The sequence below is a fragment of the Artemia sp. Qi Xiang Cuo genome, chromosome 4, assembly GCF_049724085.1.
Source record: "Artemia sp. Qi Xiang Cuo chromosome 4, ASM4972408v1, whole genome shotgun sequence".
NCBI lineage: Eukaryota > Metazoa > Arthropoda > Branchiopoda > Anostraca > Artemiidae > Artemia > Artemia sp. Qi Xiang Cuo.
In genome coordinates, this window is record NC_142797.1 from 74814917 (window position 1) to 74830095 (window position 15179).

Genomic DNA, 15179 nt, shown 5'->3' on the forward strand with positions numbered 1-15179 from the left:
TATCTGGTTCTTTTGATGTATCTATTGGTACCAAAATTCCGTTTTTTAGAATTTCGATTACTATTGAGCCGGGTCGCTCCTTACTTACAGTTCGTTACCACGAACTGTTTGACACATGATGTTTATTTGTTTTTTAATAGGTGTGTTTTGTTGTGTTGAAAGTCTTCTTTAATTTTTTTAGCTTTGTTTTCTAAATATGAAATTTTTAAGCAATCCATATTTTTTTCAAAGATTAGAGATGTTGGGTGTCTTCTAGTGCATAACCGATTTATTAATGAATCAATATCATATGATTTTGAGATTGGTCTCTGAAAGAAAATGTTGTTTTTCTGAAACCCTTTATAGTAGAATATAAGCCCGAAAAGAAAGCACAGTTGTTATTAGGCAATAGCCCAATAGATTGACACTCATAAAAGGGCATTTATCCTAGGTCTAAGAAGGAAATCAGATTTAGTAACTTTTATTTTCCAAAAAGTTTGTCTTGATTCTGATTAATCGATAATAAAATTTTATTTCTGAAAGTTGAACACTGTTCAACTCGGGAAATTACAAACGAGATACATGATTAGCGCTGTAGTCATGTTGACTAACATGATCCGGACATAAGCTGGTAGACATGTTGGTAATTATCTGGTAAGCCAGAAGCTGGTAAGCCAGAAGCTGGTAAGCCAGAATGTTGGTAATTTTAAGCACTTTGGGTATTGTAATTGAATTTGGAATAAGTAAATAAATATTTTAAATAATCGATGACAGTTGGTCAATTATTTTGCAGTATATTTATTTTTCAAACTTCTTTGGATATGTTTAAGGTTAGTTATCTGAGAGCATATTCAAGGAATTCAGTATCTGGGAAAGATCAAGAAAATAGCCGTCAGTCAAGGTTAATTTTTTGCGAATGTTATTATTGCTTAAAGTTAATGAAGCATATAATAATAATAATAATTTTATTTCAACCCTTCATACAAATACATGTAAATGCTCAAAGGAGTTATCAAAACGAAAGAAAAAAGAACGAAAAAATCACACTACGCTACAATACAAAATTAAACTGCGATAACTATGGAAGAGAGAAAAACAAATGAAATCAAAATCACGATTTTAATGCACAAGACTAGCCAATGGAAAGTCGTGGACTGTTCTATTTTGACTTCTAAAACGGGTAGACAACTCATCCATTTTCTTACTTATCTCAAACTTACTTATCTTACTTTTCTTACTTATCTGTCACACCTTATTTGAAGCTTCTGCTTTGAGCGTTTCTCAAGTGCTCCCCTATTCTTTTGTCTTAAACCATTTTTAATTGGTTTGATAATAATGAGTTATATATTTATTCTCTCTGTCTTCTACCCCTCGCTCTAATAAGCGAACGCAGTAGAAAGACCTGCTTACGAGATTTGAATATGATGTCTTCATTTCCAGGTCCTAGTTTTGTAATCTCTTAGATAATCTCTTAGAATGTAATCTCTTAGATATATCTGATCATATAACTGGCCTGTCTTTCCGGGGGGGGGGGGGCATTTGATTAACCCATTAACTAATCATGTTTTGATAATTCCTTGTCTGTAATTAATTGGTGTTGCCACTCTAAAATTGGCATATCAAGATTTCCTGAAAACGAAAATATACCAAAAAAATAAAATGTGTAATTGCCCACATTGATTTTATTCAGAGGTCAGTGCTTTGCATTCCCTAGCCTCCTTGTGCAAGCTATGATGCTTTATATGCTGTGTATAGCTATTATACTCAGGTCTGGCACATGCATAAGTAGAAGACCTATGGTGCTTGTAAACTTAAATCTTTTTTCAAATGTTTCTTTGAAGAAATTTAGGTTTCAGTAGAAAATGGCATAGTTATTTCCCCCTTTTTTGTAAACTAATTCTTATTAATAAATAATGTTGCAGGTGAAGTATAATACTGTCTCTTTTAGGAGAATCGATGAAGCAATTGACATGAACTGAGCTTCCCTCTGCTGCTGACATTGTAAACCCAACTTTTGAAGAGATAACCACAACGTATCCAATCCAATCACAGTAGTAGTGACTCGGAAAGCAGTAGATATGTTGCTCATGGTGAGATTAACCTGGACAATGAAACTGTCTAAAATGAATTAACAACTTTTGATGCTGAAATATCAAGCAGCATAGGACCCATTCCTGAGGATCTAATTGAACATAAGGTAGATGGTTCAGGAGTTGTAAGTATGGATTCTGAGAGTCACTCTGTGTATGAAGCAAATAAAAAACTTAAAAACGAGGGTAATTGTGAAAATAGTGTAAATACATGCAGTGGAACAGAAGATGACTTTCATGATAATGGTGAAATTACTCAAAAATCCACAAGGAAGCAAAATAAGTTGTTGAGAGATCAAGGCAAAGCTTATATGGCCTATAAAAAAATTAAAGGCAAATGGGAGATGGTTGCCAGACCTGCCATTGTAATGAGTGCTCCATGTAATTCAAATAAGTGCAGTAATAGCGCTTTGTTTTCTTGCAAATATTTCACTCAGCAAGATAGAATAGCTATATTTGAATCATTCTGGAACCTGAATGGTTGCCAAAAGTCTATTTATGTCTGTAAATTGGTTAGGTGCACTGAGACCAAACGTACTAATGTTGTCCAATCAAGAAGATCAGTTACTCTTTTTTATTACTTAAAAGACAATAGTGGAGCTGAAAAGCGAGTCTGCAAAAAGATGTTCTTGAGTACCTTAGGACTTGGTCAAGGGCGTCTACTCTCTTGGTTGAGAAAAATGCATAATAATCATGGAGCGAAACCGAGAGGGAAAAGTGGAGGCAGAGTCACAGAAAGAGACAAAGATCATTTATGCAATTTTTTAAAAGACTTGCCAAAACTACCTGGTTTTTGTAATAGCCCACTTATACCTAAGTTATATCTTGATTCACAGTTCAAAACCAAAGTGGACGTCTACTCTCTATATAAGATGTCATGTGAGGAAAAAGAAAGGAAGTGTTTGTCAATGCAGATGTTTGATCAGTTTTTTGATAAGCTAAATATTGAGATTTATAAACCAAAAAAAGGTGTATGTGATGTGTATACTGTGCATAAAAAGAAGAATGTTTCAGAAGAGGATCTGCTGAGACGTCATTTATTGAAAAACAAAGCAATAGAAGGGAAGAAGCAAAGGAACAAAGTATCTCACATGTATTATTTTATTTATTTATTTTTATTTATTTATTATTTCTTTTTGTTGGTTGGTCGTAGAAATTTGACTTAAAACTTATTGTTCTTGGGCCAGCTTTGATGGCTAGAGTCGATTGGAGGGAAAAAAACCACTTTTGTTCCCTGGGAATCCCGATAATCCCAATAGCAATTGGATCAAAATTTTTAGATAAGTATTTTCTCAGAGTAGTTAAGAGCTCTAAAAATCTGTCTTTTAGGAACATTACACACAGTCTCAGGTGTAGTTGCCTTAAACTGCAAATTCCTCTTTTTCCCAGATAGGTTACATAGTAGAAGAAAGCTGGTATGTTTGATCCTGGTTGTCTGATGGGTTTTAAACTTCAAGGAATCTTCCTTTGGGCTAAGGCCTCAAATTTTGTTGCAAAGGAGAATGAATGTAAGGAGGTCCAAAAATAGACCAAATAGGTCCTCTGATCAGTTTGGAACTTAAACTTGGAACTTTGGAACTTGATCAGTTTGGAACTAAAACATCTCTGATCAGTTTGGAACTTAAACTTCACGTCTCGCGTCCAAGGGTACCTTAGTACTAAAAATGGTTGGGGGCATGGATCCTCTTAGAAATAGCATCCAATAAAGGACGCAATTTGTTTATGATAGGTCAAAACTTATTTCTTTTGCTTCTTGGGCCAAGAGGGCCTCGATACACAAGGAAAAGTGAAAATGGGTTTCCCTAAAAATGGGGCCCAAAAAAGGCAAAAAGAACTTCTCCAAACAGTTTGAAACTTGTATCAGGTTAAGCGGACCCTAATGCACAAAAATAAGGCTAGCTGCGTATGTTTTGCAAAATGGAATGTAAAATCGTTATAAAAAAAAAAAAAATGATTTTCCTGAAACATATTCTTAGTTCATTAGTCAAGGACGTATATTAGTCAAAATATTAGTTTGCCCAGCAATGGCGCCCTGTAGGAAGCAGTTTCTGTAGGAAGCAAATTACTTAGCCTGATGCTACGTTTTACACCTAGAGTTCATGTAGTTAAATTATTAAAATAAGAGCAATGTGGTCTTTGGAAGGGAAGAGGGCTCATTGACAAAGTTTTATTATTAGATTAATAAGTGAGAATTGCCCGAATCAAAAGATTCCTTTAGTCCTGACTTGTATAAATTATGCGCAGGACCTTGATTGAGTGTCTATAAAAGAACGCCATCAAAATGAATAACTTTCCGGAGGTTTTGAGAGTTAATGGTTCCAGAATAAGTTAGAAAATTAATGTTAAAAGGGCTAAGTTGCTTAGACAAGGAATAAATGAAGCTTTACTTGCCTGAGTAGCATTATTAGTAAAGATGGCGGAAGCAGTGAAGATATAAAAAGTAGAATGGCCAAGAACCAGTGTCTTTTTTCACAGTTGAAAAAAATTCCGAATAATAGAAAGATAAATCCACAGACCGAAACTAGAATATAGGCTGCTATGGTGATGACAACGATCAAGTTGTAAACGTGGATGTTTTGCAAGACGGAGGATGATTTGCAAGATGTTTTCCCAAAGAATTGTGTAGATATATTTTTGAGTACCTTTTTGGATGACCATATATCAAACAATAAGCTGTACAAAACGTGTATCCTCATCTTATTTTCTAAGGCTATAATGAGAGAAAGGCTGAAATGGCTCGGAGACATATTTGCAAATGAAGGATGTGACATTTTTTGACCATCCAGCTAGAATCAAATGAAATGTAGCTCTTCCTTGAATGGGGTGGGAGGTCATAAAGAAGGATTGAAGTTGAAACTTCTTTGAAGGGGGTAAAGTATGAAGCTATGAATGGATTTGGGCTGGGGAAGAGCGTATGCAGTTGTGTTGGCCTCAGGTGACTTGATGCTGAAGTGAGTTGTTAGCAGTAGTAGGCTAGTATAGCCTACTATTGTATTATCTTTTTGACAACAAGAGCTAAATCTAGTCAAGCTTAGCCAACCTTTCATGCTGCAAAAAGTATAAAGATCATCTTTATAGTTTCTACAAGATAGATATAATCGGATTAAAAGGCTTATAACACATATAAGACATATATGGATGAGATAAAATTTATTTCTAAAACATAACATAACAAAAATCAGTAACTATAAGCTCACATACAAAAAATATACTTCGGTACTGTCCCCACCCCCTCCATTAAGTTCCATGGCCAGGAAAGAACATTGGAGAGAGAAAAAAATGTATAGAAACAAATAAAAAAAATGCAATATACTAAATCTACTAGAATAGGTAAAAACAAACAAAATACAAAATCCACTTGCTCTCCACAAAAACCCTTAAAATTCAACCTAGGGAGGACCATATGACATCATTTTATCGCTTCAAGTAAATACCAAGGCAAACCATCAACTCCTGAGGACAAAAAAAAAATCTTTAGCAAGAAATTCCTCAACATTCATTTTGAAGATACTACATGTATTTTAGTTTTCAACAAGCTCTAGGATCCTATTCCAAATCGTTTGTGCAAGCTGTCAGAGAGCTCAAGTCAGACCTTACAGATGGAATTTGAGGAATATGTAAAATGTTGAAAGTGCAGAAATGATAAGTTGATTGATCAGACATAAAATATATATTATTACATAGGGTAGCAGGAAGGTGGTTATTCAGCTCTGGAAAAATGAAACTTTGGGTTTTTTGTTGATGTGTTCGTTTCTTTTAATGAAACTTTTTCTTCTTAAAAAAAAACAAAAAAACAGAAGCACAACACAGAAACACAACACAGAAAATGAATAGTATTCTAGTCAAGCTAGAGTTTAAATAAGAACAGTTAATTTATACTGAATAATACATCTGATTTTATCATAAAGCTCTGAAAATGACCTCTGTGATTATTGAAAGTTAGACACCCGAATAAACATAAGACTGAACTAGCCTGTAGAAAAGGATTCCAAGAATTGACCTTGTGACAGGGGTGTATGCAGGATTTTTTTTTCGGGGAGGGGGATGTGTTTACAAAAGAATTTTTTTTTTTTGGGGGGGGGGGTGGCAAAAAAAATTTAAAAACGTATAAAAAATTTGTTTATTTTAATTTTGTTACGTTTTTACGAGTCGGACAAACATTTCAGGGGGGGGGGGGTGAAAACTCCTACCTCCCCCTGGAATTGGCCTTACCCTGTAAATTTCTGTTATATCTTTCTAAGGATTCTGAGACTCCTTGATACGTTTACCTTGCTAAATTCCGTACAATGCTTAAATGAAAGATTATATGCTTAGGAATCAAATGTAATGGCCCTTGGGCCTACTTGAGGGGCTTCTTGATACGTATACTCCATTATACCAGGGCAAGCCTTGGAGACTTTTGAGAAAAAGTAACTTCCCTAGATTGAAAGAAAGGTTGTTGACAGCAAACCACCTGATAATTCTTTTGAAAAAGCCCGATATCTTTGAAAAAATATCTGACTCAATTCTACCAGCTGTACCAAGAGTACTGTCATCAGCAAAAGGAATAAGAGCATTAAAAAAATACGAAAGCTTGTCAAAGTTAGTGGTGTTGGTGATTGAGAAGTTGGGATACTAATTGACAAAAACGTCAGAAAATCGTAGGCTTTGAATTTGGTACCGGATTAGTAAGGTCATTTACATATATTTAAAGAGTGCATGTTTAATAACCAACCCTTGCGGAACACCAAACTCTATTTTTAGGGGTTGTGGAAGAGTGGATCATATGAGTTGAATCGACCAGATACATAGGAAAGAAAACAAAAAATACAGTCCCTCCCAAAAAAATACACTAATATTAGGCAGTTTCCATAGAATAATCTTAAAAGGATATAGATAGACATAAGGACATTTTTTTTTCCTTCTTTTTTTGTATATCAACCTCTACTCTCCAATATAGTAGTAAAAACAATCAAGTTCTTTTTATTACAGACTGAAGGCCGCTTCAAATTCAAACTTAAATGATACAGTTATGCCCCGAGATCAGGGCGAGGGTCTAAACTGGATTGACCTGCTGGTGATGAAGCTTAGTGACCAAATGCAAGTACCTGATATTCACCAACCTGAAATAAAAGCTTCATTCATGCATTGTGTTGGTAAGTCTTTTATTGTTATGGTTTTCTCTTGTTTTAATGGTGCAGTCAGTCTTTATTTGTTTTCCTTAATTTGTTCTTGTGGTTAAAAACTCATTGAAACAGGTCTAAGTGCTTGTTTAAAAATAGTTATGATTTAAAAAAGCGAAGAAATAACGCTTATTGGTGCGTAAAAAAGTCAACAATTATTCTCTTCTGTTATATCCTTTTCAATTATTAATTTAAAAAACTTTTTCGTCGAAAGAAATTTTTCAAAGAAATTAAGGAACTACATTCGTCCTAAGACGAGTGTAATACTTGTAAAGTCAAATAACTGCCCAACTCCTGAAGAAACTGGATACAGCCCTGCATTGTATACTGAGGAAAATTCTTAGATGCCTAGAATCAACCCCCCTACCTGCAATATACTGTGAACTAGGACTGACAACATTAGAAACTAGAATGAAGAAATTAGAAGCACAATATTTTATGTTGATCCCAAATGACATTATCTACAAAGAACTTATTGAAACATATGATCAGAACCAAAGATTCCAACCAAAATCAACTCCACCATCTCTGAAACACCTGCTCCTATCCCAACTCCTGATGTTATTGATGAGGTAGGTTCAGCTTCTAGTACAGGTATAAAGTCAAATATAGCAATACCCCCATTCTCCAGATCCCAGAAGAACCACCAGAGATGGAAAGAGCTAGGTGGCATGAATAGGTAGACCAGTGGACACAGACTGCACATAGGATGGTATTCACTGATGGGTTATGCTTTGCCACTGGGGGTGGGGCTGCAGTTGTGGTCCTTGGGCTCAGTCATGCACTGTCTTTTAAAGCAACAGAGAAGTTGTCAATCTTTTCACATGAGTTGTATGCACTATTGAAAGCGTTTGAATTTATTGCAAGTGTTTTACCAGTAGGTAAATATTTGATATGTAGTGACTCACTTTCAGTGCTGAATTATTTGATGTATGGTCATAGGCCAGCAAGAAAATCAGTGCTGCTTTTAGAAAAGATACTGCCAAAACTGAAGACAGCCAAGTGTGAGATTGTGGCAATATGGCGACCAGCACATGTTGGAATTAGGGGAAATGAGCAGGCAGATAAGCTGGCAAAATAGGGTGCTAGGTATGGGGAGAATTTAGTTTGTCAGTATTAGTGAATGATTTCTTATGTTATTATGATAAGTTGCTAAAGGAGAAGGAGAAAGAGGCTTTTGGTCAAAGGTTCTCAGAACCAGATCCTTGATTTGTATGATTATGGTACACCACCTCATGATCTATGCCACCCAGTCAGACACCTGGCTATCAGTATATTCAGGCTCAGAACAGGTCATGCTCGAATTAGGAGTGTTTTATTTAAATGGAAGTCAGTAGATTCTCCATTATGTGAGGTCTGCAATGTAGAAGAGGATGTTAGGCATATTTTAATGTGTTGTAAACAGTATGAGACACAGAGATTGCCACCGAAAAAAGCTTGCCTAAAGTATTTTGGAGCATTCACGCTCAGAAGTATCCTGGGCCAAGCAGAGACACCACCTTGGGCTAGGAGAAAATCTTTGGAAGTATTAGGCCATTTTATTGTAGATACTAAGCTACAATTAGTGCTGTAATTTGTATTAATAATTGTATATATTAATATTATTGCACATTATTTTGATATTGAACATGTAATTTAGTGATATGTATATGTATGAGTATGTGTATATATTGCAAGCCAAGCTCATCAGTTTAAATTGCCATATCAGCCAGTTGTGTTTGAATTGTAAATATAGAGGCTCAAATATGACGCCATTGGACAGAGCTGAATATAGCTTGACATTGATTTAATAGTTTTTGCCTTGAGATTCTTCGAAACCCTTCCCTAATCACAGTGACAAAAGACAAAAGCCAGATGGCTTTTTAAATTATTTGACCCTCGGTCATGACAGAACAACAGCTGGACAGCTGAATTTTGACGTGGAATACCTTTCATCCCTAGAGGCTCTGATGAAATCGTGGAGACGTGCACAATGGGCAACCTACCCAGGAGTGCATCAAACAAACAACAAACAACAAAGTCAAATAGTAACAGAAGTTTAAATTAAACATAAATCCCTATCAATTAGCAACTGAAAACCAAAACAATCAGAAATTACAATAAATAATGAAGTTAAATTTGAAACAAATAGAAACTAAACCAAATAAGAGTGGGGCTAATGCCTCGTAGAGACAAGAACGGAACTTGCGCCTTACTGAAAACAATTTTTAGTTAAAGTTCTGGGTTACTCTATTTATTTTTGGGCTGTTTTCAGTAAGTTATGTTTGCTTCACATTTGAATTACTCTTTAACTAAGAATTGTTTTCAGTAAGGCGCAAGTTCCGTTCTTGTCTCTATGAGGCATTAGCCCCATTACTAAACGAACAGAAACCCGAAACGAACAGAAATTACAATAAATAATCAAGTTAAACTTCAAACAAACAGAAACTACAGCAAGTAGCAGCAGGGCTAATGCCCCCCTAGGCCCCATAAAGACCCGAATGTCATTTACACTTCACAAAAACCAAATACCTTTTAAACATTTTGCCTTTTATACCGTTAGTAAATACAAAACGGCTCGGACTTTCAGGACTAAATATCAGTACATATCAGTACATATTAAACCGTGAAGCTACATTTCATTAGTTCTTTTTACTCATCTTGGTTAATATGGTTTGTTTTTTTATTTTCTTTTTGATATTATGACAAATAAAAACTGACAGCTCAAACAACAATTGTTTTCAGGTGGGTCGGTTCTCCTCCAATTTCCTTTGACTCTTAAAAAGGAACACTGTAAACTCTCAATTGAAGGACAAAGTTTGCTATCTTATTAAAAGTTGTGTCTTTTTTTCAGTGTTATTGTTTAATTTTATTTATATATTTATACAAATTAAAAATATCTGTTTTAATTTTTTTTTCTTAAAGGTTATTTAAGCTTCATCAAGGAAATATTTGAAGGGACAATACAAATATGTACAAATTGCTGTAAATTAAAAAAAAAAAATGCATCGCCAAGTAGTTTTACTGGTGCTGGAAAATTCTCCCCCTCCCTCCTGGAATATTCTCCCCCGAAAAATTTCATTAGGAAAATCCTTTGCACCTTCGGAGCAAATTCTTGGACTAATTGGAATATTCTATGTATGTTCCAAAATATAGGATGTAGAATATCCTATATTATCTATTTTTACATTTTTGTTTCTTTTAATTCTCTTCCGTGTTTTGGGGCTAAGTTATCATAGCTGGGTAAGATAAAGATTACAGAAAATAACTTGAAAATAAAAATTTGTGGCAATTGTAGAAGGGCCGCCCTATGATGGAATTGCACATAGATAACAGGCTGGAACTTAAAAGTTCTAGTTACTACTTCCCGTGATCTTGATCTAGTGCCGGGAATTATAGTACGCACCCACTAGGTGGACAAAGGAAGGATTTCCCTTCTGAAGTACCTTTAAGGGGTGTTTTTTTCAATTTATTAATTAAAAAAACTTTTTCCACAAAATATGTCTTTCAAAGACAATTGAAGAACTCCATTAAACAAAAAATGAGCAAAAATAAAATCAAATAATCTACCAAACGTGAAACTACCGCAAATCAGCATCGATAAATAAATGAAACCAAAAGCAAACAGACATTACAATAAATAACTAAGTCAAACTCAAAGCGAGCAGAAATTAACATAACTTGGGCGCAAAACCCCTGTGCCTTCCCAAGGCCAGAACAAAATTTGCACTTTACGGTACTGAAAAAATATAAATGTTTTTGCTTTTATAACTTTAATAAATCAAATAATATTAACATTTTGATTACTAAATATCAGTATTTTGTATATTAAACTGAAGATGCACATTCATTTGTATTTTTTCAGTAAAGTGCAAATTATGTTCTGGCCTTGGGAAGGCATAGGGGTTTTGCGCCCAACTTATGTTAATTTCTGCTCGTTTTCAGTACTAGCACTAGCCATTTCAATTTCCAATCGAATGAGCCCTTTTTGAAGTTTATACGACAACGCATTATATAAAAACCTTATATGCCCCCTGGCCATAATATACAACCCTTTCCCTGAGGGCTGTGGGGGAGGGGGTTGTCATCCTCAAAGACCTATTTTCCAGAACTTAAAACTACGTTGAATAAAATGGCTATCTCAAAGTTTTGATTAGATGTATTTGGGGAAAAGGTGGGCGTGAGACGGGATTAGTTACCATCCAATCACTTTCGACTATTAAAAAGGGCACTAGCCCTTTGAATTTCCAATCGAATGAGCCTTGTTTGAAGTTTCTACGACAACGCCTTCTATAAAAAACCTTATGTGCCCCCAGGGCATAACTTATAAACCTTGCCCTAAGGGCTGTGGGGGACTGTCCTCAGAACCATAATTTCTATCTGGAAATCAACTACGCTGAACAAAATGACTATCTCAAAATTTTGATTGGATGTGTTTCGGGAAATGGTGGGCGTGGAAGGGGTGTTAGTCGCCTTCCAATCACTTTCGACTATTAAAAACAGCACAAGCCACTCCAATTTCCAGTTGAATGAGCCCTTTTTGAAGTTTCTACGACAACCTCTTCGATACGAAGTGCCCTGCTCTAAAGAAAAAAAATTAAAAAATAATACATAGTGCCAACATCGTTCTTATATTCCCCCAGGGCATAACTTAAAACCCTTGCCATGAGGTCAGTGTGGGAGTGTCCTCTTTACTTAGTCCCCTTTTTTTTGTCTCGTTCTCGAGTGTCCTCGTTCTTTACTTCGGCAGCGCAATTGCGCTGCCTATGATTTATACAACAACTTTCTATATAAACCTTATATGCCCCCAGGACATAACTTAAAACCCTTGTACTGAGGGATCTGAGGGGGGCTATCGTCCTAAAAGACCTAATTTCCAGAACGTTCAACTGCGTTGAAGAAAATAGATATCTCAAAATTTTGATTGGATGTGTTTGGGAAAATGGTGGGCGTGAGAGGGGCGTTAGTCGCTATCCAATCACTTTGAAATATTAAAAAAGGCACTAGCCCTTTCAATTTCCAATTGAATGATCCCTTTTGAAGTTTCTACGACAACGCTTTCAATAAAAACTTTTGTATGCCCCCAGGGCATAACTTACAAAGCGTCCCCTGCGGGCTGTGGGGGTGGAGGGGTTGTCATCCTCAAAGACCCAATTTCCAAAACCTTCAACTACGTTGAATAAAATTGCTATCTAAAAATTATGATCCGATGTCTTTCGGGAAAAGGTGGGCGTGAGAGGGGGATTAGTTGCCCTCAAATCACTTTCGACTTTTAAAAAGGGTACTAGCCCTTTGAATTTCAAATCGAATGAGCCCTTTTTCAAGTTTCTTCGACAAAGATTTCAATAATAACCTTAGATGCCCCCAGGGTATAACTTATAATCCTTGCCCTGACGGTTGTGGGGAAGTGTCTTCCTCAACCCTTTGAATTTCCAATCGAATGAGCTTTCTTTGAAGTTTCTACGACAACGCCTTCTTTAAAAACCTTATATGCCCCCAGGGCATGACTTACAACCCTTGCCTTGAGGGCTGTGGGGGAGTGTCCTCTTCAAAAAGATAATTCCTATGTGGAAATCAACTACGCTGAACAAAATGGCTATCTCAAAATTTTGATTAGATGTGTTTCGGGAAATGGTGGGCGTGGAAGGGGTGTTAGTCACCTTCCAATCACTTTCGACAATCAAAAAGGGTATAAGCCCCTCCAATTTCCAATCGAATGAGCCCTTTTCGAAGTTTCTACGACAACTCCTTCGATACGAAGTGCCCGGGTATGGAGAAAAAGAGAAAAAAAAACACATTGGGCCCACATCGTTCTTTACGCTAGCGCGCTGCCTATGATAATGGACAAAATCCTAGTTTGGTGCAACAAAATGGTAGTAAACACTACTTTCTTGTGGCGTAATCTTTTAGGTCTCTTTAAAACGACATTATAACTTATATTTTTTTTCTAACAAGCCCTCTTCCGATCTTCTAGGACCATCGGTTAGTTAAGATCACTCCTGAAAAGAAAAATAATCATGCATCCGCGATTTTTCTTCTGGAAAAAAATATGCAAAATTCAACATTTTTCTAGATTACACATTTCTGATGAAACCTCCACGGTAGGGTTCTATAATATGCTGAATCTAATGGTTTGATTTTCATTAAGATCACTCGCCTTTTTAAAATCAGGAAAATTTTTTCAGGCTCGTAGCCTTTGACATTAAACACAATGAACTGTCTATATTTTGAACCAGCATATATCTTTTGATGTACGGTATTCATTGTTATTAAAATTCTCTTTTTTAGATCTTTGGATACCATTTACTCAAGTCATTCTGCACCATATACTGTATATGTAAACGGAAAGCGAGTCGTGAGCGATTGGGGTGGGAGAATGTCATTAAGAAAGATTTAAAGGAAATGGGAACTTCCTGGAGGGTGTAAAGAGGGAGGCTTTGAATAGATTGGGATGGAGGAGGAGGGTGCGTAGCTGTGTTGGCCTCAGGCGGCTACGTGCTGCGGTGAGTTGGTATTAGTAGTAGAAGTAGTAGTATATTGGAATATAGACAGTATATTTCAGAATTACCTTCTTTTCTTCATTCTTTTTATTTTGTCAGCCTGTAGCAAAAACATGAAGACGAAAAACAAGCAAATATTTCGACAAGGACCTCCGCCAAGTCGTCCTCAGTGCTAAACAAAAAGAAAAGAAAGAAAAAACAACAAAAAAATCTAACCTTTTGGAGTCTTTCATTCAGTGTCTGTTCGTATCTGGTACAGTAAACTCCAAAAGGTTAGATTTTTGTTGTTTTTTTTCTTTTATTTTTTTTGTTTAGCACTGCGGACGACTTGGTGGAGGTCCTTGTCGAAATATTTGCTTGTTTTTCGTTTTCATGTTTTTGCCATTGCCTGGCAAAATCCTCGTTTTCTCGCCCTTTTTTGGTTTTATTTTTCATTTATTATTTCCTTTCCTCTCTTAGTTTCATATGTCGTGTATAGCCAGTATGGTCTAAGAAAGTATTTAATACAAGCTTAGTCCGAAAATATTTAAAATATTTTAGTCCGAAAATATTAGTCCGAAGTATATCCTTAAATTAAGGGGAAATTCCTCCCGCCACATGTTGTCGAAAAGTCTGTAGAAATTTAGAACATGCGGATCTAAAAGGGCACTCTTTGAGACCAGACACCCATTGTAAATAATTTTATGAAGCCTTAAATGATTAAAAACAGTCAAATCAAGCTTAAAAATAATTACACACATGTTTAAGAGTGAGTGCGCCACTGCGCTATATTAAAGCCTCCGAAAATGGGAAGCTTAGTTTTGTCGTTTTTAATAATTCTAAACCGATCAGCTATTTTGACATTAGTTTCACTCGGTTGTATTTTGACATTCTTCCTGCCAATGTTGTCTTACATTGTTGCTTTACTTGAATGCATTGCTTTATGTTGCATTGCTTTACTTGAATGTTAAGTCCTCTTTTGGCAGTTCCTCCTCGACTTATAATTCCGATATAGTGCCTCCTTTCCCAACATGGATAGCCGCCAGATTTCGCAGTCAATGTGACATTTAGGCCAGTTATAGGAAAATTATTAAGGGGGATGTTGCCGAAGTAAGTATTGGCCTACTTAGTCTCATTCAAGAGTGGTTTTCAATATTTGTGGGCAGCAATCTGTAAATATTCAGTTTATGCTAGTTTATTCTAACTGGAATAAATGGGATGAAATAAAAGTGATGACTATAGGTCAAATGTATTGACGAAACTAGACTCTTGTCAGTTATGGCTTGTAGCTGTCTCAGCTGGAACTTTCCAGAGTTCCCATAATAATGTCAAAAGTACCAGGGTTGTAAAAGTAACCGTCTATATGGCTGAAAAACTTTATTACATCAAGTATATCAGGTAGAAGGTGGTAACTGTTGTAATGGCATAAGTTATTTGTTTAACATAATGTTTCCAAAATGTTCACATTGAGATCTTGAAACCTCTTTTTT

The 15179-nt window shown here is 35.8% G+C and overlaps 1 protein-coding gene across 2 annotated transcripts in view; it reads left to right on the plus strand.

Annotated features, from left to right (window-relative positions):
* The window catches only part of LOC148953430 (uncharacterized), a 47814-nt gene that overhangs the window by 23334 nt on the left and 9301 nt on the right, over nt 1–15179 (plus strand). Inside the window, exons 2-3 of one of the 2 annotated variants that reach the window (XR_016141640.1) lie at nt 1928–3162; nt 7041–7148. Coding sequence is in view for 1 of the 2 variants with exons in the window: in XM_089087680.1 (XP_088943806.1) it covers nt 2201–3162; nt 7041–7204 (1126 nt within the window). In the remaining variant the exon portion in view is untranslated. Of the gene's footprint in view, nt 1–1927; nt 3163–7040; nt 7205–15179 lie in introns of both variants that reach the window. The other variant, XM_089087680.1, reaches the window with a different exon arrangement.